At 32.0% G+C, this 22,591-nt stretch overlaps 1 protein-coding gene across 1 annotated transcript in view; it reads right to left on the reverse strand.

Moving 5' to 3' along the window:
* The window catches only part of Pxn (Peroxidasin), a 32,219-nt gene extending 11,954 nt beyond the window's left edge, over positions 1–20,265 (reverse strand). Inside the window, exons 1-2 of the mRNA XM_077446202.1 lie at positions 20,096–20,265; positions 6,065–6,280 (exon numbers count right to left, since the gene is read on the reverse strand). Of these exons, the coding sequence (XP_077302328.1) occupies positions 6,065–6,280; positions 20,096–20,265 (386 nt within the window). The remainder of the gene's footprint in view (positions 1–6,064; positions 6,281–20,095) is intronic.
* Positions 20,266–22,591: the final 2,326 nt, after the last annotated feature.

A 22,591-nucleotide genomic window follows, 5' to 3' on the forward strand; every position in this document is an offset into this window, starting at 1 on the left:
TCAATCCAACAATAAATTGGCTATTTGTACACAATCGGTTCCATTCTTGGCATAAATTAATTATTTATTTTTATTCAATTTCGACATAGTGACTTTACAGATTAACTCATTAAGTCATTACTAGACACCGGATAGTCACAGTGCTATCCATTGTTCCATTGTTTTAAATCCAATGGCAAACCTTAAACAATGCATTTACAACCTTTGAACAATACGCGGCACCTTCTGGGTCCGGTGACTAGTCATTACTATGGCTAATTGAAAGAGTAACGTCAAAATTTTACTGGAAATTTACTGGTAGACAGCGGTAAGTGTTTGAATTTGCTAGCAAGTGTTTATGTTGTCTGGTAAGAGTATCTGTGAAATTTAGCGTTGTAAGCTTTAGCTAAAAATCAAATCTGGTGTATGTGCTTCCTATAAAATGTATACATCTGTGAGACTTGATGCTTTTACTGTAACTTATACACTGTAACTGGCCAGATTGGTTCGTGTATGAACAAACTAGTATGTTCATGAACGAACGAAATGTACACTTGGTTTGTAACATATGTATAATATATAAGAATAAATTATTATTTAAAAAAAAATGTATCAACCCTAAAAATATGCGATTCGTTTATCGAAGCAAATATATCATTACCAGAGGTAGGGTAGCCAAGGTGCCGCTTATTGTTCAATTGTTGTAAATGCTTTGTAAAAAAGGTTCGGCAAACCTTTAACAATGCATTTACAACATTTGAACAATAAACGGCACCTTGGTTATCCTACCTCTAATCATTACGTATATTTAGGGTTGAGATATAATTTTTTATGTTGAGATATGTTTTCAAATCCCGAAAAAAAGGAGCCTGTAGATTTATAATACATCGTTGTACTTACTTGCAAACATTCAAAATAGCGATTTATTTATAGGTAGATAAAATCTATTTCATCCACTATTACATTGTATTAGGTTGATTAGCAATTTCACGGAGTTTACGATTTATTTATGTTTTGAAGCTAAAATTAACTCTTGTACTAAATGCGGCTTTCAATATTATATAAAGGAGGGTTTCTTTTAATTCACTATTTAGTTAAGAGATAGTGGTTTAGCAAAAAAGAGCTTTTATGAATTTTCAAAATTTTAAAATGGAGCAAATCGATCGATTCGTTCAGTTTTGAGCTTGATACAGGATGTAATGCTATAGAGGTGATCAAAAATATTTATAAAATGTATAGAAAAAGTATAAACGTATATATTGTACACATACATATGCAAATATTTATAAAATATATTATGTTATTTAAAAATAACAACAAATACATACATATGGTCAATTTAGTTGGATGAAATCTGATACGAATCAGTTAAATTGTAAAGGTTGAATTTTTGTACAACAACATAACTCAATCTGTTAATGCGTCGTTTATAAATACTTCAATGTATTTCGGTCGATACATATCTAATGTATAAAATCTACTACGTATGTATTATAAATATGTATGTATAATTACTGATTCATACTAATTAAATAAATAAAATAGATCATGATTGTTGTCGTTATTCAGCGTTAAATCGTATTTTGACCAAATGTAGAGATAAAGTTTTAAAGGTCACGATTTGTTAAGTTTGCTTTATTTTGACCTTAAATGTAATATTATATGTATGTACAATGTTTGTAGTATTCTAGAAAAACATAATCTAGCTAAAAAGTGTAGCGACTTTCAACATTTTGAGTAGCATCACATAGAAAAAAATTTACAGTAAATGTGCGGTATTCATTTTTAGGAATGATTTTATCGTTAGGAAGACAACAATTCAGATTGTTCAAATGCATTTAATAATGTTGTTAATTAAAAACTTCTAGAACTTAATGGTCATGATGATTGATGCCACCACTCGATTTGATTTACGATAGATAATTTTGCTTATTTACAGTACCGAATTGAACCGTCGGTTAAATTCGTTAACAATTAACGGCGAAATAACGAGTGCCCGTTCAAATAAACGATGATGCTCGCTTTTTAACCTCTTCACAGCCAGTCGTAAATCGACACCAATCAAACAATAATTTAATTGCTTATAAATAGAAACGCTCGCACTTCCACTTTAATTCCGCTCGAATCATTCCTAGATAATTTCCTCAAGATAATATTTATTATAAGCACCGCATTCGGAATGGTTCAGAATGTTACTGGGCGTGTTTTTTTTTTTTTTTTTAAAGGTCGTCTCGGTTTTTCAACTATAGAATAGTAATTTATTGAAACTTCTGATCGACTTTCGCTGATTTTCAACGCTAAAGTTTTTCTATTCAAAGAAGGTAAAAATAAATAAAGAGAATTATGAAATTGAATGGAGTGCATTTGGATGAATGAATGTGGGTTTTAAATCAAAAATGCCACTTGGCCTGAAGAAAAAAAATCTTCGGTCAATGTGTTTTGCCAGCGATGACGCATGGATGCGAAACTTGGACATTGAACGCCAAGATGCTACACAAAGTCCAATGCACTCAAATAAGTACGGAGCGCAGTATGCTTGGCATAAAAAGTAAAGACAGGAAACGGAATACGTGGTTGAGAAGTATGACAATGGTAGTGGATATAGTGGATAGAGTGAAGAGATTGAAATGGCAATGGGCGGGCCACGTGGCTAGAAGAATGGACGAAAGGTGGACAAAAGAAGTACTAGAATGATACCCGAGAGAATGCAAAAGGGTAAAAGGAAGACCGCAGGGAAGATGGGTACACGAAATTAGGAAAATGTGTGGGGTGAGATGGAGAGTTGCGCTAAACAGAGACGAGTGGATGCGTGTTGGAGAGGACTTCATCCAGCGGTGGTTGGTGAATGGCTTTAGATGATGATGATTTACTTGATTTGTTTTGTTAAAAAGATAGATAGACAAAGGTGAGATAGATGAGAGTTGTGCAAAACAGAGACGAGTGAAAGCGTGTTGTAAAGGTCTTCATCCAGAAATGGATGGTAAGCGGCTGTAGATGATAAAAATTGACTATAGTTGTCAATATTTTCAATTGATTTGATACTGAGATGGTTGTAAAACGATGCAAACGATGAATGCAAACGATAATGATGATTACAATTTTATTCTAAAATTTTATAAATATAGGCATTTTAAAAGATATTATGACATACCGTAAAAGACATCGTGTTTATTTTATTTAAATGATGATCATTTGTAGTGTAAGAAGTGTAAAAGCGGAATGGTTCGAAATTATTAATATGTACAATCGAATGTTTATGCTGATTTTGCCCAGGATTCAAACCAATTGATATTTGAATGCATTAATTACAAGTTATAAGTCACTCTTTTATCTAAGGTTGCACGATAGTTAGGAGAACATTGGAATATGTTTTCTCAGTTATTATTATTAAATATTGTTTGTTATGTCTAAGATTTTTTTTGTAACACGTAGGAAGTGTATTTGCATTGTAATCGATAGTCTAAAAGTGTCTGTCGGAAATATGTACATATTACATATGCATAGTTTACAATATGCACGTTCTAGCTCTAATTGAGGAAGACATCATCGACGCTCGCTATGCATAGTAAAACATTTATTAATCAATTTCATAGATTTTCAATCAATTTCATAGATTCAAGTAAAAAAAGTTATAGATTTAGATTATTTTTTTGAAATTTTAGGAAATAGTTGATGGATCCTAAAATATGAGGATGAATTATGAGTTGGATGAACTGGTTAGTTAAGAGCATTTTAAGGTTTTGTCGAGATGGAGGGAGTCATGTTGAGAAGATGGTGGAAGCGTGCACAACTAATAAACATTTATAAATTATGTAGAAGTCGCAAAAAATGAAACAAGGGATGCCTTTGAAAATGATGGATTGACCGCCCAAAGGCTCGGAAGGTTTCAAAGGACCACAGAGGTCAGAAACTGGAGAAGGATCTTCACCGAAAGAAGGAAGTTATGCCAGATTAAAAATTGTTAAAGCTGAAGGAATAAAGATAAATACTGTTTGTATAAATGAAACCGATATGACCGTTATGGAAGATTATCAAGTAGCCAAAACCGACGTTTCCTTTGTCTCACACGTTTTTATTCTATTTTTTTAAATAAATTGATTTTTTTGTGTATGAAATTCATACACATATGTACATGTATGTACTATGAATGTAATTAATTTTTATTTATACTTATTTCATTTCGAAATTATCAATAATTCAATAAATTGGGTTACATGTCAATGTTAAGTGATTTTTTTAATTCCTTTATTTTTTATGTTTTGAAAATCGCTATAATTTTTAGTACCAATAATTTTATACGTTGACGAGAAAAGTTCATCTTACTAAAATCATTCAAGTTGAAGTCGGATTCGAATCATAAAATATAACAGGAGTCGAAGTCGATTATATATTAATCCGACCCCACAGCCCTGGTTTAAATGATACATTGATTATTTGATATTTCAGAACTTTTAGTTACAATATACATACATTTATATTTAGTTGTACAATAGACATTTTATATTTATACATTTTCTACGTTGAAATCCGTATTTTTATTTTTAATTATTAATATTTATCGAGAAGTAGTACAGCGTTCGATGAAAATCAGGGCTATAGAAAAATATTTGGTTAGTTTTGTAATCTGCAGTCGTAAATTTAAAAAATAAAATTATACGCACACGCATATATGTACATATACAATATATAAATACATTTATTATAACATATTGTCGTTGTTATGGAAATAACGTCATTATTTAAATACGGTTTGTCGAATAATTTAACTTAAAATGAATTTGCTGCATATGGCATTTTGTAAATGCTTATAAATGTATAAGGAATACATTTTTTAAAACTTTTCTGTTTCTAAAAAATATGTTAATTTAGTTATTGAGTATTTCAATAATAGCGACAGTACATAAAAATTGTAAAAGAAAAATACTTATAATAATAAAATGAATTAAGTATACTAATATCAATCTATAAAGGGTTTTGGCAGTCATTTAAAGGTGGGCATTTATTAAGAGATTTGACCTTATGAGACCTTATGTATATGCATATTTAAAAGACAAATCTTTCAATATCGTTTCTATGAATGTTTTGTTGAAAAAAACACCTTTTTTTTCAAATGAAATTTTAGAATCATATTGATAAAAAACTAATACTTAGTAAGTATTAAAAAATGGAAAGCTCATTTTAAATTAAGGTATTATAAAAGGGAGACTTAGTTGTTGGTTTGGTGCTTGTTAAATAACAATAGACCTCTCCATTACCGTACAAAGTAAGTGACCAAAAATACGTGGTTGACAATAGTGAACCATTTTTTTGTGCATGAATCATCATTCGAACAGCGTCCTTTATAATAAAAATTCTTGAAATAATATCACGCAATGGATTATATTGAGCTATGAATAAAAGTCACTTTGCTATGAGAAACTGTTACGATAGAAAATGTAATAGAATCTCTACGTCAATGACCACCTTAACGGATAGAATTACATATGTATATGTAAAAGTTTTCTTTTCCGATGGTAGTTTAATACGATAAAATACAATTATATAAAAAAACGGTCTCCCTCACGGGACCGAAAGTGAAACGCCCGAAAACGCAAACATCGGAAGGCAAAGATCGAAAATCGAAAGATCAAAAAAAGGGTACATGGTAAACGGTACTATGTATATATAATATATATGAGTGGCATGCGGTGAAATTATCTCTTTTTGTCATACAGCCTTGTTTAATGTGCGCGCGCAGAATACGGGAGGAAAAGCCTGTTCCTCTTATTCCTGTTGTATCCTGCTCGCGCAAATTAAGTGAGTATGTACGACGGGGGGAGAGACCTTTTTTTATCTTTCGACTTAAGATCTTTCGATTTTCGATCTTTGCCTTCCGATATTTGCGTTTTCGGGCGTTTCACTTTCGGTCCCGTTGAGGTAGACCCAAAAAAAAAACACTCTAAGGTGAGAAAATAGTGTGATTGTACGCAAGATGGCGGTGCATGAAATTGTCGCGTGATGCTACCTTGGCAGTTGAAATCGCAAAGTAAAATAGAGTAAAGTTTCTCGCGTGTAATAAAAACAGAAGAAAAATTGTGCAATTTACAATTGCTGGAGGTTTTTCAGGCCCTTGAAGGCGTCGTCGTCGATGTGGTGGATTCTGTTCTTATACAAGTACAGATAGCGTAAGTTGAATAGGCCCTCGAAGGTATTTGCTCTCAGCATCGTCAGGTGATTGTTATTCAGCAACAGAGTCGTCAAGTGTTTCAAATTGCTGAAAGCCCCTGGCGGGATGTCACGTATCTTATTGAATCTCAGATCCCTGTAAACAAAATTGAAAACAATGAGAATCGGTTAGGAATGGGCATATTAAAGTGGAAACAGCAGTTTGGATTAGGATGATCAACTTTTGAATACACTGTTCGAAATATGATTTTTCTAAGTGGAATTTTATTAAATTCTCATATAAAGACAATTTAATATATTATCCCTATTAATTAAATTCAGATTCGTGTAAATACGAGTAAATACTAGTACGAGCTTTTAACTCGAAATTTTACCGATTTTAAATTCAGCACACTTCTAATTAACCCGTTTAAACGAAAACAAAAAATGGTGTGGCCAGAACACTATCCTAATAAACATGTTTCAATAGAAAATACTCGATATAAAATAGTATTAACAGTGGGAAAAAATCCCAAGTGAAAATACGTACTTATGACTTTTGATTTGAACTGGACGACTACTTAGAGATATTTGAAAGCTAAAAAGTACTACAAATGAAAGATAAAATACCCGACTATATATTCCAATATTCATTTTGAACAGGAAATTGACAGATTTTGAGACAACGACCGAACAAAATCAAGACATAGAAAAATCACGCGATTTAAAAAACGTGTCGAACAGTGATATTTTTTTAGATAAATAATCTGCATATTAATTTGTTTCGCTTAGTGTCTAAATTCAGTGGCATGAAACTGCATAAACAACTTAATATATGGTCGATCCAATATAGTGTGAGACTTATGAGAACCGAACATGCTGTCGCATTCGTGCAGTGAAAGGACGTAAACTATTTTCTTTATTATTTTTAAAGTATTTCTTATTTAACTATATAATATTATTACAATATAATTCAATGTAAGGTCTTGAATAATATTACTGAAAGTTTTGCTGTCCATAACATGACGTTGACAATTACTTTTATCGTCTAAAATATATACATTTCCATTAATATAAAATATATAAGTATTCCATAAATAAATAAATTATATCAACAACGTACGTATTTTATATTAAAATTTTATTAATGTAAATATTTCAAACTAGTGTTGTACCCGATGAAATATCATTGCATGGGTATATGAAGTTATTAAATAAAATAAATGTGTCGGTCGGCCGAACGCGGTCAAATTTTTTCGAATAAATTTAAAATATATTTAATTTGATATTTACATTTAATTGGTTAATATTGTGTCCGATGAAATATCATCGCATGGGTTATGGCATATTAAGCTATTAATTGTAAAAAAATTAAAAGAAATGCATCGGTCCCGTATTTGATCCGCACGCAGTCGTATTTTTTCAAATACATATATTTAATTTAATATTTATATTTTATTGATTAATATGAAAAAAAAATTGGTGAAAATTAATAAATTAATTTTCAATTGATGGTACTAGATGCTCAGAAACTTTCCTAGAGGAAACATTGGTAGCAATCAGTATATAGAATTTTTTTATTTCGTTATTATATTCCTATTACATATATTTGTACATTTTGTTGGCAGTGTTTTAGCTGTGACGTACATATGTATGTCGAATCAAAACGAATATTATAGTATGGCGAGCGTTATCGTAGATACACACACATCCATACAGACAGAATAGCGATATTATACTGTACTATAAACTGACAAAAAATAAAAGTCAAATTCTACTAACCGCTATGCGCACGAACAATGCTGTATTTCTTGACCAAAATGCAATGCGCAACTGAAACGAAATGTAATTGGCCATCGCGGATCGAGTGGGGGTGAATGCGATAGGTGAATGCGGTCTCATGCTAGATCGGTTCGGATATAGTATATTATATAATCGATCAAGATCAAACATCGACTTTGAAATTGAACACGTGTATGAAGTATGAAATATTACATGTATATATGTATGTATATAGACTGCAATATAAAAGTATAAAAGTTACATAAATGTTTATTTTGCTAACTTATTATGTGCAAATGGGTTATTTTTGCTTCAGTCGATATAAAATCAAGTCAATATTTTTCGATTTGATTTTTTATTTATTTTTGTTAGTACGATTTCAATTGGATATTTACGAATGAAAATTATTAAAATTGTATACTCCATCACGTAAATTATGATATTATTTTAGAGGCTTGGTTCTCTTTACTGCTTATAGACCGGTAGTATTATATACATGTTTAGGTGAAGTTTAGTCTACAAATATCGAAGTTTATTTTGCGCATCCCGGTAAACGACTCTATTTATAAGTATGAGTGTAAACTTCAAAGGCTTTCAATCTGCAATAGCTGATCAATCATAGTTTACTTATCAATGGAATATGTATGTAGTGGATATATTTATTATACAGAGTATTGTATTCGAAATGTTCTAAGCTTTATACCTATAATATAACGTCGAAAAATACTATGAAATTCTGCTTGGTAAATGAAAATTGTATGTATTAGGCGAAAATTTTAATGAAAAATAAAAGAAAAAAAAAGTGAAAAAGTATGAATCATAAAGGTAACTTAAATTTATTTTTTAAATAAATAAAAAAAATATTTATTTAAAAAATAAATGTCTTCCCCTACCAAGTGATTAATCTCGAAAATGGATATTTTCTTTACTTTTTTTAATTATTGGGAAAAGTTTTGATTTTTTATATTGAAAAAAGGATATTGAGCCACCAATTGCAATTTAAACGAATTCATAATGATTACTTTTGACTGATTAGTGAGAATTCAATATCGTCACTTTGTGTAAAGCCCTCGTTCAAGACAGGAATTTGTATGTGAAAGCGGTTTCTTAAGAAAGTCATAATATTTTCATCATTACGATATTATTTTAATTCAAAAAACTGTTGTCAACTTTCTTGGGTATCTATCTATATAATAAACACAATTAATACCGAAATATCTATATTTTTTTGAAATATAAACTCGCCTAAATGTCATACTTTTAATCCCTGTGTGTTTTATATTTTATTTTGTATACCTATATATGTATACAGATATTAAGTATTGTTGCGTAGGGGTGGGTTCAGGATCAAAAAGAAAGGCCAGTCGCTTCACAGCATTTATTCAACGATTCAAGAGGTCCACACGAATCTACCACTCACTCCAGAATAATCTGATCTACAGTTTGTACCCCCTTATAAAGGACAATTTGCACAGTATAGCTCCCCCGATCCATTAACGTGTCTATTATCTGGGCACTTAAAGGTGTACCCTGGAGAGTCTATTATTTATGCACATTCATCCAGGTCTGTGAGAACTCCATCGTATCCTGTGTTCGAGCACTTATTGAGTCCCGTTAGCATAATCCGGGGTCTCTATTGTTTACCCATGAATGCACTAAGACAGTGAAAACTCTCTCTCATGTTCTCATGTTACAGTATATATGTTTTCAATTAGTTCTCTTTAGAACTTTAAAAATTGGGATATTTACATGTTTTTTAAATTATATATTTAATGTGCATCTACCTTTAACGTAGAACGTAACATTATATTAACAAACTAGCCCGGAGATTTTATGTATAAAATAATCATTAACATCCACACTGATACATTTGTGAAGTTTTAAGTTGTCTGTACCTTTCAGTTTAGATCATCCACTTTTGTCTAGTATAGCATTTAGTTAAAAATAATGTATATATATAAATGTTTTTCGAACATTCATAATAATTAGGTTTTCTGAGCTTTTTTCTATGATGTTGTATACACCAACATTAAAATAAGATAATATTGAAAACACTAACATGAAAAATAATGCGTAAACTACATAGAGATCACTGGATCAGTAGCTATTAAATAGATTTAAGATCTATTGTGTATATTGCCACATATCAGTGGCGTGCCGTCATTGGATTAGAGGAACTAGGCTGATTCCCTAAAATCTTTTACAAACAAACACGGGTTTGCAAAATTAAAGATGTTGAAGAGGATGCAGTTTGGATGTTTTATAAGATATAAAAAAAACATCATAATTTCAACAAGAATATTTGTTAATTAGCATTTGATTTTTTATATAAATATTTGAACTACCAATATTAGGATATATGTATATTTTTTAGGTATCAAAATAGCGGGGGGGGGGGGGGGGGTCGTAAAAATTAGGCACCGCACTGGTTCTTTTTTATTTAGCACTACACCATTGCCTTCAGTGGATGGATTATCGCGCAAAAATGAACAATTAGACTCATCACTTCAAAACACATTATTATAATTAAAAAATTAAAAATATATTTTTTTGTCCATATGTAGTTAATCCTCTGTTTTAAGAGTCAAGGCACGTCACTGATATGAATAATAAAAAAGCTTTTACAAATCAAAATCAAACCTTAAACGTAGATCATAACCAATTACTATGTACGTATGTAAAAGGTCTTCTATGAGAGTTGTCAAACAGTTGAAAAGCGCTGGTTTAGTTATCGTAACGTCGCAAAGAGGGAAAATATATAATATCGAATTATTGAACATCAATCAAATCTCAGCCTCCAGCGAGATTTCTCCATTTGACAGAACAAATAAACGAGGGAACCTAAGGTGCGCAACGGGTTAAGGCAAGCTCGTTACGAAACAATTTACTACGGCCTTATGCATACTGTGCATGTCTATTACTAGAGACCAATACAATGTATGTATGTATGTATGTATCATATGCACGTACAGTAGGTCACGAGAGTCGAATACGTCAAAATATTTGGAAGTATGTACATATATATGCACATTTATAGGCGTATATGTCGCCTTACCTTAATTGGTCATCCAATTGAACGAATTTTTGACTGCAATCACTTTTCATATGAATCAATTTTGGAAAACTTATTTGGTGATTTTAATTTTAACACATATTATACTATATGTGTTATAGTTCAGAGGTTATTGGACTCCTTACTGGATTTAAATTGAAAATATAATATGACCTATGTCACCTCTTTGTATCTGCCTATGGTGTGGAGTGATGAATTATTTTGAAAAAAAATCTTGAATAGAAAAAGAGCTTTATTTGACAGGATGAATATTAAGAACGAATGCGTAACCAAAAGGACGTCAGTTATCTTGTTCAAATTTTCTTTTAAAAAAATTCTTCTGTAGTCTGAACTATTCTTTTTTGCATTTTAGAAGTTATTCGACAATATTTGAACACCGGCGAGGAAATAATTTCTTATCTATTCAAAAGTGTCAATCGATTCAGAAAAATGTGTAAATTTTAAAAGCTTGTAATCAAATCATAAAGACATGAAAAATAATCAATTTTATTGGAATTTGCCAACCATATGAATGTGTACTTATGTTATGTTATTTGGCTTGACATTATTGCTTCAAATCTTGTAATCACATTTCGACCCACTTCCAACGAGCCGATTTTCTCAAAATTTGCATACATACAAATTTCCGACAACGACACAACATTCTTTCAAATTTTGAGTTGACCTTCCCCCAAAATTATTTAAACCATTAAATCATCAACGACACTTAACCCTTTGAGCGCTGACGCCTTTTCTGTTGAAAGCTCGCCATGCTGTGAATTTTGCCAACATTTCCAACTAGAATTATTTAGAAATCCAATAGAAAGCAGATATAAAAATTGTAGCTAATCCAAACAAACCCTAGATCACTATCCTACATAACTACCGCCACGGATTTCGAGTTTTGTAAAGGTGTGTGCTTAGACTCTCTGATATATCTTGCAACAATCTTATATAAAATTACGAAAGAGACTTTGTAAGTACATATGTAAGAAAATATGTAATGTTGGTTCGCAAATCCGCGATGTCATCGAACAAATGAATATTCAAATAAATTTAAATAAAATAAAACTATTCAAATAAATGTAATAAAATGTTTTCTATTAGCTTGGCCATGTTTAAGCGGTTTATACTACAAATACCGAGCGAAGCCGGGTAAAGAAATAAACATAGGAAGTCTATTAATGAATGTGTTTTTCCAAAACTAGTTCCATCTTCTTCATTGTTGTTATAAATGTAATGCTCACAATCTAAATTCCAAGTCACAATCGAAAATACTCAGCAGTTAGGGATTTCCATCGGGAAATTCTGCTATGGTTATAAATTCAGAAATTCCGATGTAAACCAATCTTTATAAACATTGACATGGACTACACGACCCTTGTTTAATGCATTTTTTTTTCAATGCTACCTGGAAAGGCTTAGCGGGTAGTATTCTTATTTATTTTTTACATACTCAATAAAAAACAACGCCTATTGGTGTATTTCAGGCTCACGGACTTGTTGGCACAACGCCGATCGGCGTTCGTCAGCATTCAAAGGGTTAATAAAAGCCGTATTGGATAAATCGTATCGGTTTACTTGGTTTAAATATCAATCAACCAACACTCAGTACTTGCATTGAAAATGTGTGAATACATACATACGTCTTGTTTTCCCAACAGTCGAGAAAGCAATACTGAAACTTAATAAAACCACGTAACTACAAATGGTTTTTACGTGGTAATGATTTGCCTATTACCCCTTCAAATCCTTTGTTTAGGAAGCGCTTTCATGCCATTGTTTAGGAAGCGCTGTTCTAGGGCAATACAAATTTCAATAAGGTAAAGGGCCTTGCGGGTGTCTAGGCGCCATTTTGACAGGCGGGGTTTCTATTGTTGGGCTCCAATTGTCCGGGTTTCGAGGTGCGACCGATTGTCCGGGTCCGGACAAGGTCTCATCCGGTCTGATGCTCCTGGTCAAGGTTTCATAGGTTGGGCATCTCTGGCCAGGTGACCCATTGTTCGCGGATCGCCTCATCGATTGCGCGAATCACAATTCTCATCAACAATGGACCATCGCAGAAAAAAATGGCATGAGCATAACCCTGAAATTTATGCGATGGATGACAACTGCACTTATGTCTGCTGATTGTCCAAAAGAGGATTTATTACTTTTTCCGCTTTGAGGAATACTAGTACATATGTATGTATGAAGTTTTGCACGGGTTCGTTTAAACAGGATGAGTCGATGAATCTACATACATATATAGTATCATACATATGTATTGTGTTAAAATAATCTATGATAATACAATGAATTGATTGAGATTTTATGGCGATCGGATAAATGCCAGCAGCGTGGTCTAGTGGTGAGTATTAAATCCTTCGTGCTTGAGTCACGGGTTCGATTCCCACTAAGAGTCGCGTTGTTGGCCAGAGCTTGGTTTGTCGAAGTCGATCGATTCTTATCAGAATTTACCAATATTTCTGATTTTCATTGAAACGGAGTTTTCAATGTCTTGTAATAAATTAGCCATAGTGACGACCTGGAGCTAATCTGTAATGTCACTATGGCGAAATTGTAAAAAATAAATAAATAAAATAAAATGCATCCAAGAGAGCCGCACTCTCGAGACATCCAAACGTTGAAAGATGCTCAATAAGAACTAACGCAATAGAATTGAACAAAAAAGCGTCGAGGGGTATTCGTATGTTATCCGAAGTTGCCAACCCTTTTTTGGGCAATTCTATTGGGTAAGTTATTCTTGAGCGCTTTTGGAATTTAGGATTTCTCGAAACTACACCACTATTCAGTAAAATTCAGCGCATTCTTCCGGGAACCAGATTTCATATATAAATAGCCGAACTGCTCGGCGTTGCCATGGCGATGAGACTTCTGAAAAAATGTAACTTTTTCACATTTTACTTTTCTACGGATAAATAAATTCAGTGGTTTAATTTAGCATGTAGTACATATGTATACTTCAGAGCAAAAAACATGTTTCTAATGGAACATCCTCGTAAATAAGCAAAATGCATGATTCTGGGGCGCTGTTAATCCTCAAAGTCACTTTAAGTGAAAGTCACCATCTGGTGTGCAATATCTTCATATCAGATCGGTCCCAATTTTTTTTTTTAAGAATGATGCAGTATTAACCGCAAATGGAAACTGACATATTGGAATACAAATTCGAATTATTTCTTAACACAATTAGCAATTTTCCAAATATAACTATTTCAAAATATGTATAAACATATGTAGCAATGTATAGGTATGTAGCAATTATTTGCTTAGAGGCTACTTCAAAAGCTCTATGTTGGATCAGCCACCAACCGCCTGAAAAGCTCTGAATTTTGAAAGACAAATGTTGTGAACGAAATTAATTTAATTTTGGCAGAAACGTAGTGGGATGAATTATAATTTGCAAATTCGGAAACCACACAAATAGGAATAATTATCTGGATGTTATTATTCACTCATAAAATAGCTTATAGTGAGACTTAACTTACGAGAACCAAACATGCTGTCACATTTGTGCAATGTGTTTTAACATTGTAAGGACGTAAAATAATTTCTTTATTTTTTTAAAATTATTTATCATTGAACTATATAGTATTACTAGTACTACCCGGCTTCGCTCGGTATTTTTTTTATTTATTAAATTGACTGTCACGAACAAACAAACATATATACTAAGTCTCTTTCGAAATTATATGTATACCAGAATACGGACCCCCCCCGGCGCCTTCGCCCCCGGGGCCTTCGAATCCTTTGAATCGAAAAAAAAATCGAATCGGCGCCTATGAATCGAAAAAATAAATTGAATGTGTTGTTTACGAATTTCCAACCAATGTTAGATATATGCATATATACATATATACAAAGTCAATATAATTACAATATAATTCAATGCAAGGTCTTTAATAATATTACTGTACTCGTAAGTTTTACTGGCCATAACTAGACGTTGATAATTACTTTTATCGTCTAAAAAATATAAATCTCCATTAATATACAATATATAAGCGTATTCCATAAATAGATTAATAATATCAACAACTTACGTGTTTTATATTAAAATTTTATTTATGTAAATACTTCAAAACCGAAACACGAACTCAAAACTTGAAGCGTATTTATTTATTTTTTAAATAACTAAATAAATACGCTTTATTAAATAAATAAATAAAATCGACTTAGTAAGTAAGATTTTATTTTGACTTATTAAATAAGTATGTACATATTATGTACGTATCAATAATTAACTTAATTGCTAGTCTAGTCTGTTGTTCCAGTTTGAGTGATACGTAAATGTAAATATCGATAAATCAGTCAATATAATTCTGAAATAAACATGGTAAGAAATGGACTCCTCATGACCCCAACTGCAATAAAATCTGTAAGTCAAGTACTGCTTCTTCGAAACACGCTGTATATTAACGATTGCACATTGAAATATGAGCTGTAAGTCCATTAAGGAAGTTCATTTTCCGAAGCGTTAATACATAAGTCGTCGAGAGCTCGTTACAAATCGACAGTCATAAAATCTAACAAACGAAAGTACACTTTCGTCGAATTGTATCCATGAAGCTTTTACCATCTGTAGTCTGAAAAAGTGACATTTTGACGTCGATGATAGTTAGAAATGAGACGATATTTTTTATTTAATTTAATAATTATCTAGTTTGTATAAAAATAAAAAAACAATTAGAGTTAGATTGATTTTCAAATTTCTTATGAAATAAGTTACTATGAATTATTGAAAACATATTAAGATGATGAAATCGGTTTTCGAATTATTTGGGTTTCATTATGTTGGCCGTATTAGGGCTGGTTAAATACTGTTAAATTAAAATGAGTATGGAAAGGTGTAATCAGTGTAAAAATGCGATTTTTTGACACCTCAATGAGTGTTATATTTGACACTCTTGAGGTGAGAAGTTTGAACTTTTTTTTCATTTTTTTATATTAAAATCGAAAATGTGTACGTCATATTCTCTATGTATGTACATACATACGTATGTTTATGTGTTTCTCTAGAAATAAATGATTTTTTTTAACAAAATCAACATAGTAAAAATTAGCATAATATAAGAAAGAAAACTCGTTTTCGATGATATTATCTGAAAATTAGCGTTCCGTAAAATGAAAATATTAATAATTTATCGGCAAAATTATCATAATTTTAACTTGACGCTATTTTACGGAACTCTATTGATGTTGAAAATATGTACATAAGTCTCCGAATAAATTTCAATTAATTACAAATAAACCGTGTATAAATAAGCGATTTCAATAACTTAACATGATATAATATCAATTTTATTTTAAATAAATTGTGAATATTGTTTTTTATGTATAATATAATATAAGGCAAAATTTTATAAAAAAAGCATATAAACGATATAAAATAATTATAAAATCTAAGTTGGAAATACTAGTAATAACTGCGAATTTTTTACTTACCTCTTATTAAGTTCGCATGGTTTTCGTGTTAGTGGTAATTTTTTATGTCTCTTATCTCTTATCCGATCGTTTTCATACTTTGCCATATTGCTCATTTTGGTCATCAATATACGTTAATGTATCGTCTGCCATTACGTTGGAGATAAAATATCGTATACAATGCGTATCAAATATCCAGAATCTCGGGTACGGTGACATCTATGACGGTACAACAAGCTACCATAATCTATCATCAACCTTTTCGCCTTGATATGGCCAAATAATTCAAATGTAAAGTGTATTAAAATATTTTTAAATAGTAAAGGTACTTATGAGCGCATACATATGTACATATACATATGTATATCTAATAACTACCAGTATAAAAAAATGGTTTAACTGGTCTTACGAGGATAACGATTTGGTTTATTATATGGTTTTACCTAATGGAACTATATATTTATAATACATATATGCGCAATTTTATGACATCCGCACTTTATGAAACCTTTTTGTATAATATAAAAAGAAACGCATAAAATTTAACGATAGTAAACAACAGTATATTATTGCTGCTATTATAAAATTTTATGAGTTAGCTTTTTTACATTGCGTAAAAAATATTTATAAAGTTGCAGGTGTCAAAACTTTACTTAGGTGGATTGGTTCCATTCAGAAAATTGATAATACATTTTTAATAGCAACTATGCGAAAGTTTGAAAGGAATTGAAACATTTTCAAACGTTTTGGTTGACATTTGGAGTCTGTAACTTTCATCTTATAAAAAATTCATTTTATTGAATACGTTGTATATAAATATTATATATAAATTTCTTTGTCAAATTTATTGCATAGACTTATCTTAGCTGTAACGTATTTAAAAAAAAATAAATCCGTTTTACTGAAAATATTGGTATACAAAAGAAATTGATTTGATAAGATTGATTGAGATAAAATCTGATTTGGTTAATTTTTTTATGTTTCTAATATATGTATATTATTCTGCATTCTAAATCATCATCATCATTTACAACCATTCATCATCAACTGTTGGACGAAGGCCTCTCCAACCTTTTCTCCTCATCCAAGTTAGAATAACATAATATGTAGATAATGTTTATATTGCAATACATATAAAGTTTTGAGTTGTTTCTCGTATTTTTTGTTTCCTCTTTGATTTGGGCAACTATCATTTACCTTATACCACACATTTTTTCTAATTCCATTCATCTCGCTTGTGACCATCCCTTTACTCTTTTACACTCTTTCGGGTACCATTTGAGCACTTGCTTCTTCCATCCATCATCTTACATTTTGCTAACTACGTGACCATTTCCGTTTCAATCTCTTTACTCTCCCCGCTTTATCAACTACCCTTGTCATACATGTCAATGACATGATGTCATCCACGTATTTCGTGTCTATACTTCTATATGTTATGTACATATTTGAGTGCTTTGTATTTATGCAGTATTCCGGGGTTCAATGCCCAAGTTTTGCATCCATACATCATAACTGACGAAACATATTGATCGAAGATCTTTTTTTGCCTTATGGTATTGAAATTTACATGCACATACAAATTACCGAGCAATTTTTTTTTACTTTTTTTAAATAACTAGCTGAACCCCACCCCGTTCAGTTAGTTATTTAATAAAATGCAATTCCCGTTGCCGTTCCCATTTCCGTTTCAAGTGATGGTTGGAGATCAAATTACGTATCTTCAAAGCCGTGTCGTCATAAACAAACGGGTAACGTGGTTACTAACGAACACATTTCCTTGACTGCACAATTGCGCTTCAAACTTTCGCGTCGATAAAATCTTAATTACAAATATTATTATTAAGAGATTTTTTCCCATTTATTTTCCACAATAATCTTCCCGGACATGCATACAACATAGTTCCATCTTAATCAGTTGAGTGGTTTAGGAGCCTATACGAGACAGACAGACAGACAGACAGACAAGCAGACATTCAATTTTAAGTATATAGATTTCACAAATATTAAAGTAGGAAAGAAGTCTCTACTCTATCATGTGAATATTTACTATGTGCAAATATGTATATGGTTAAAATTATTTCATGTCATATTTTAAAAATAGGTTAGGGGCCTTTTATCTTTCACAATAATCTTCCCGGACATGCATACAACAGATCCTGAAAGTTCCATCGTAATCTGTTGAGTGGTTTAGGAGCCTATATGAGACAGACAGACAAACCAACAGACATTCAATTTTATATATTGCATAATTAATTTATTCGATTTCAGGAACGGATCTTCTATATAAAACACTAAAATTTGTTCGTATGTATGTATTTTTGTATTTATGTACCTACGTATTTTTCATCAACAGTCTATTGTTCTGACGTAATCGAACAAATAATTCGCTTTTTTCCGATTCAAAGGATTCGAAGTTCCCGAGGGCGTAGGCGCCGAGGGCGAAGACCTAGGGCTTTGCCCCTTAAGGGACGCAGACGCCGAGGGCGGAGCCCTAGGGGGCGCAGACCCCGGGAGTGTACATATAATTTTTTATTAGAGACTTATTATATATGTTTGTTTGTTCGTGACAGTCAATTTAATACAAAAAACAAATGAGAATTCAAATAAATTTATATAAAACTAGCTGAACCCGGCATGCGTTGCAATGCCACAATAACGCATGCAATTCCCGTTCCCGTTCCCGTTCCCGGTCCCGTTCCCGTTCCCATTTGTCGGAATAAAAACGCAGGCAGCGAAAACGTTGATCGCGACGCGAAAACATTTTAAATTATAGCTTTGTAATGACACTCATTCCCGTTTCCATTCCCGTTTTTGGGCGATTTTTTTTCACAAATCCTGAAAGTTCCATCGTAATCGGTTCAGTGGTTTAGGAGCCTATTCGAGACACACATACAGACATTCATTTATATATATATATATATATATATATATATATATATATATATATATATATATATATATTATATATATTTATTTATTTATTTATTTATTTAAGTTTGGACCGTTGTAGCATTACAGGAATTCCTAATGCGCCACAATGGTCAAAAATATAACAGAAAAGACAAGAAACAAAATAATAAATTAGACATAACAAAAACAAAACATATATATACACAAACAACTAAAAATAATAATTATTATTATTATATATCGTTTATCGTCTTGAATTCATCCTATGTTTACAAGGATGAATTTATATACGTTTTTCCCGTTTCCGTTCCCGTTTTTTCCCCGTTTTTTTTCACAGTAATCTTCCCGGACATGCATACAACAAATCCTGAAAGTTCCATCGTAATCGCTTCAGTGGCTTAGGAGCCTATGCGATACACACACACACACACAGACATTCATTTTTATATATGTATATATGTAGATAAAACTATTCAAATAAATTTAATAAAATGTTAACTATTACATAGATTAGTCATGTTTAAGCGGTTTATATTAAAAATACCGAGCGAAGCCGGGTAATAAAGCTTGTCTCTTATAAAAAAGCAAGGACGGGTATGTTCTACATATATGCAAATACTTTTTCAGCCGGCATTTCCTAAAACGTAAGTTGACTTTTGCAAACAAAGGGCTCTGTATTGAATAAGAATTATAAGAACATTCACATTTTGATATTTGTTGCCTTGCTCAGAGGCATGTTTTTGAAATGAGTTAATCCACTCTCGAATAAAACGACTCATACAAAGTTAATGTACTTACAGTATGGTGGTGTCTGGTGAGACCAGAGGGACAGAGTCCATCTGAAGGTGCATACATCTGACGGTTCTTCTGACGCACACGCAACCTTTGGGGCAGGCAGATGCTGGTGCAGACCACGAAATGACCAACATGACCACGGTTAACCAACATGACCATGACCATTTGGCCATCGTGTGGTCAGTGTTAGACGTCCAAGTTACACGGCGACTGAGGCGCTACTGTCGCTTCCTGACCAAACTGGATAAACCGCACTCGCTAACGAAACCCTCGCGCAATCAACAGATCCGACTCAAAAGTGGACCAAGCCCGATCTAGATCGATATGCAAATTTTCGGGGTGTTGAGTCCAAGTGTCTGCGGATTATTAACAGCTTGCCTAAATGTGTGTTCGATTTTTTATCGCGCTGGGAGCTAGACCAAGGCTAGCCTGTGATAGCATAATGTGAGAAAAAAGTTGTGTTTACGTAAATATTTAAAATATATTCGAGCTGCAAATAAATAAGTTATGAAAAGATGATCATTCTTTACCACAAATATATATATAAAAGTTCGGAGTGTATGTACATATATGCGATACATTTTGGGAGAATATATTTTCATCATATGTATACTTAGATGTTATCTTATTTTACCAGCAGAATAGTTTGGATATGAAGTCCTAGAGCCAACGTTTTAATATTTGAAATCATAATAATAATATGAATTTAAATAAAACTTGGTCCCGCTATCTTAGCTGTAGTCTATTTGTTTATTTTACATACATATACCAGTGGTTAGCATATACTGCTTTGAACACAGTGGTCACGGGTTCAAATCCCACTGGTTTCTGCTGGCCAGACCTTGGATTTGTGAGTCCTGGAGTCATAAATTTGGCCAACAGCCTTTGGGTTGTTAGCTGTCATTGTTTCGACCTGACACAAGATTCCGATGTAATTTTAATGAGTTCGTTTATGATTAAACTCCTTTAGCTTCGTATCGGAGACATTAGAATAATTAGCAGAATGGAGTAGTGGTTAGGATCAGTAGCGGCTCGTGAGATTTCATAGTGGGGGGGCTGCAGAGGTTATTCAGGCTGTAGTAGCTCGTTAGCCAAACCGATGATCAAATGAAAACAAAAATTGCTTGAATATGTACTATACTGGGAGGTCTGCAGCCCCGCAGCCCATATGGACGACAAAAATAGCATGGATTTGTACTGTACTGGGAGGACTGCAGCCCCGCAGTCCATATGGACGAGTATTGTATGCTAACTTAGCATACAATGATTTGAACAGAGTGGTCACGGGTTCAAATCCCACTGGTTTCTGCTGGCCAGATCTTGGATTTGTGACTCCAGGTCAGTCGTTTCCTATCAGTGTTTGCTAATTTATCTGATTTTCATTGAAACGGTTCCAACAAATTGGCAAGTTTCGAGTTTCAGCAATATTGAATTTCGCTGAATTGTATGAAATGCTGCAAATTTACAAATTTGACCATAGATGTCTTTGTGGATATTAATTGATATGTATTTAACAATATTTGTATCAAATGTACAATCTTTCTGGCTAAGAAGGCGCATTGGGGCTACCTGTAAGGCCTTTCTGGTATAAATTGAAGATAAAATAATATTTATTATTAATAAATTAGTCAAAATCTCGAGTTCGAATTTTGTATGATTACAAAATTTCATCTATTGTTAGAGTAAAAAATATTTTTATTTCCATTTTAGGTCTGATTAATATCTGAGGGTTCTGAGGTTCATGCATACATAAGTGAGAGAGTTTTCATTAGTTTTTAGAGTAAAGATGCAGTTTGTAAATTGCAGTGTTTGTTAAAATTTGATATACCAATCATATGAGTAGAGTATGCTTAATTTCTTACGATATTGTTGAAAAGTAGGTAAAAGTATGCTTTATTAATATTGATCACTAAGATTGTTTCTAAAAAGTGAAAGTTTCCAGTTGTAAGGAAAAAGTATTTCATATGAAGGTAAAAACAATCTTTTTTGACGGGCAGGAATGTCACTGAACCAACACAGTGAAGCTAATAAAAAGATTGTAAAAAAGACTTTTCAATTATAATGTTGGAACGGATGTGATTTTCGCATAAATAAGGGAAAATAATTCTCAATCTAGTACGCCTCATCTATAATATGTACGTTTAAATTTGAATCCAAAATTTAAAATGGTATTACTACATATTGACTATTTATCATATTTCTTTTGTTTATTTTTATGCATCAATGGAAAATCTATATAAATCTTTATCATTTCCTAAATAGACTTCTTCGTGAAAATACCGTACTATGTATATAAGCAATTATAAATGTACAGTCATTGAGTCATAAGTCATTTGTGTATGTGTAAAAATGATGTAATGGTAAATCAAACAGTCAACCATAGAGCGCATGTTACCAAAATAGGTAAATGGAAAAATTGTATATGGGTCTAAATAGCTTTGGAAAAACAAGGAAAAAACAATAAGCAATATATTTAAAAAATACATTTTGTACTATAAT

This window comes from Arctopsyche grandis, chromosome 2 (genome assembly GCF_051622035.1).
Source record: "Arctopsyche grandis isolate Sample6627 chromosome 2, ASM5162203v2, whole genome shotgun sequence".
Taxonomy (NCBI): domain Eukaryota; kingdom Metazoa; phylum Arthropoda; class Insecta; order Trichoptera; family Hydropsychidae; genus Arctopsyche; species Arctopsyche grandis.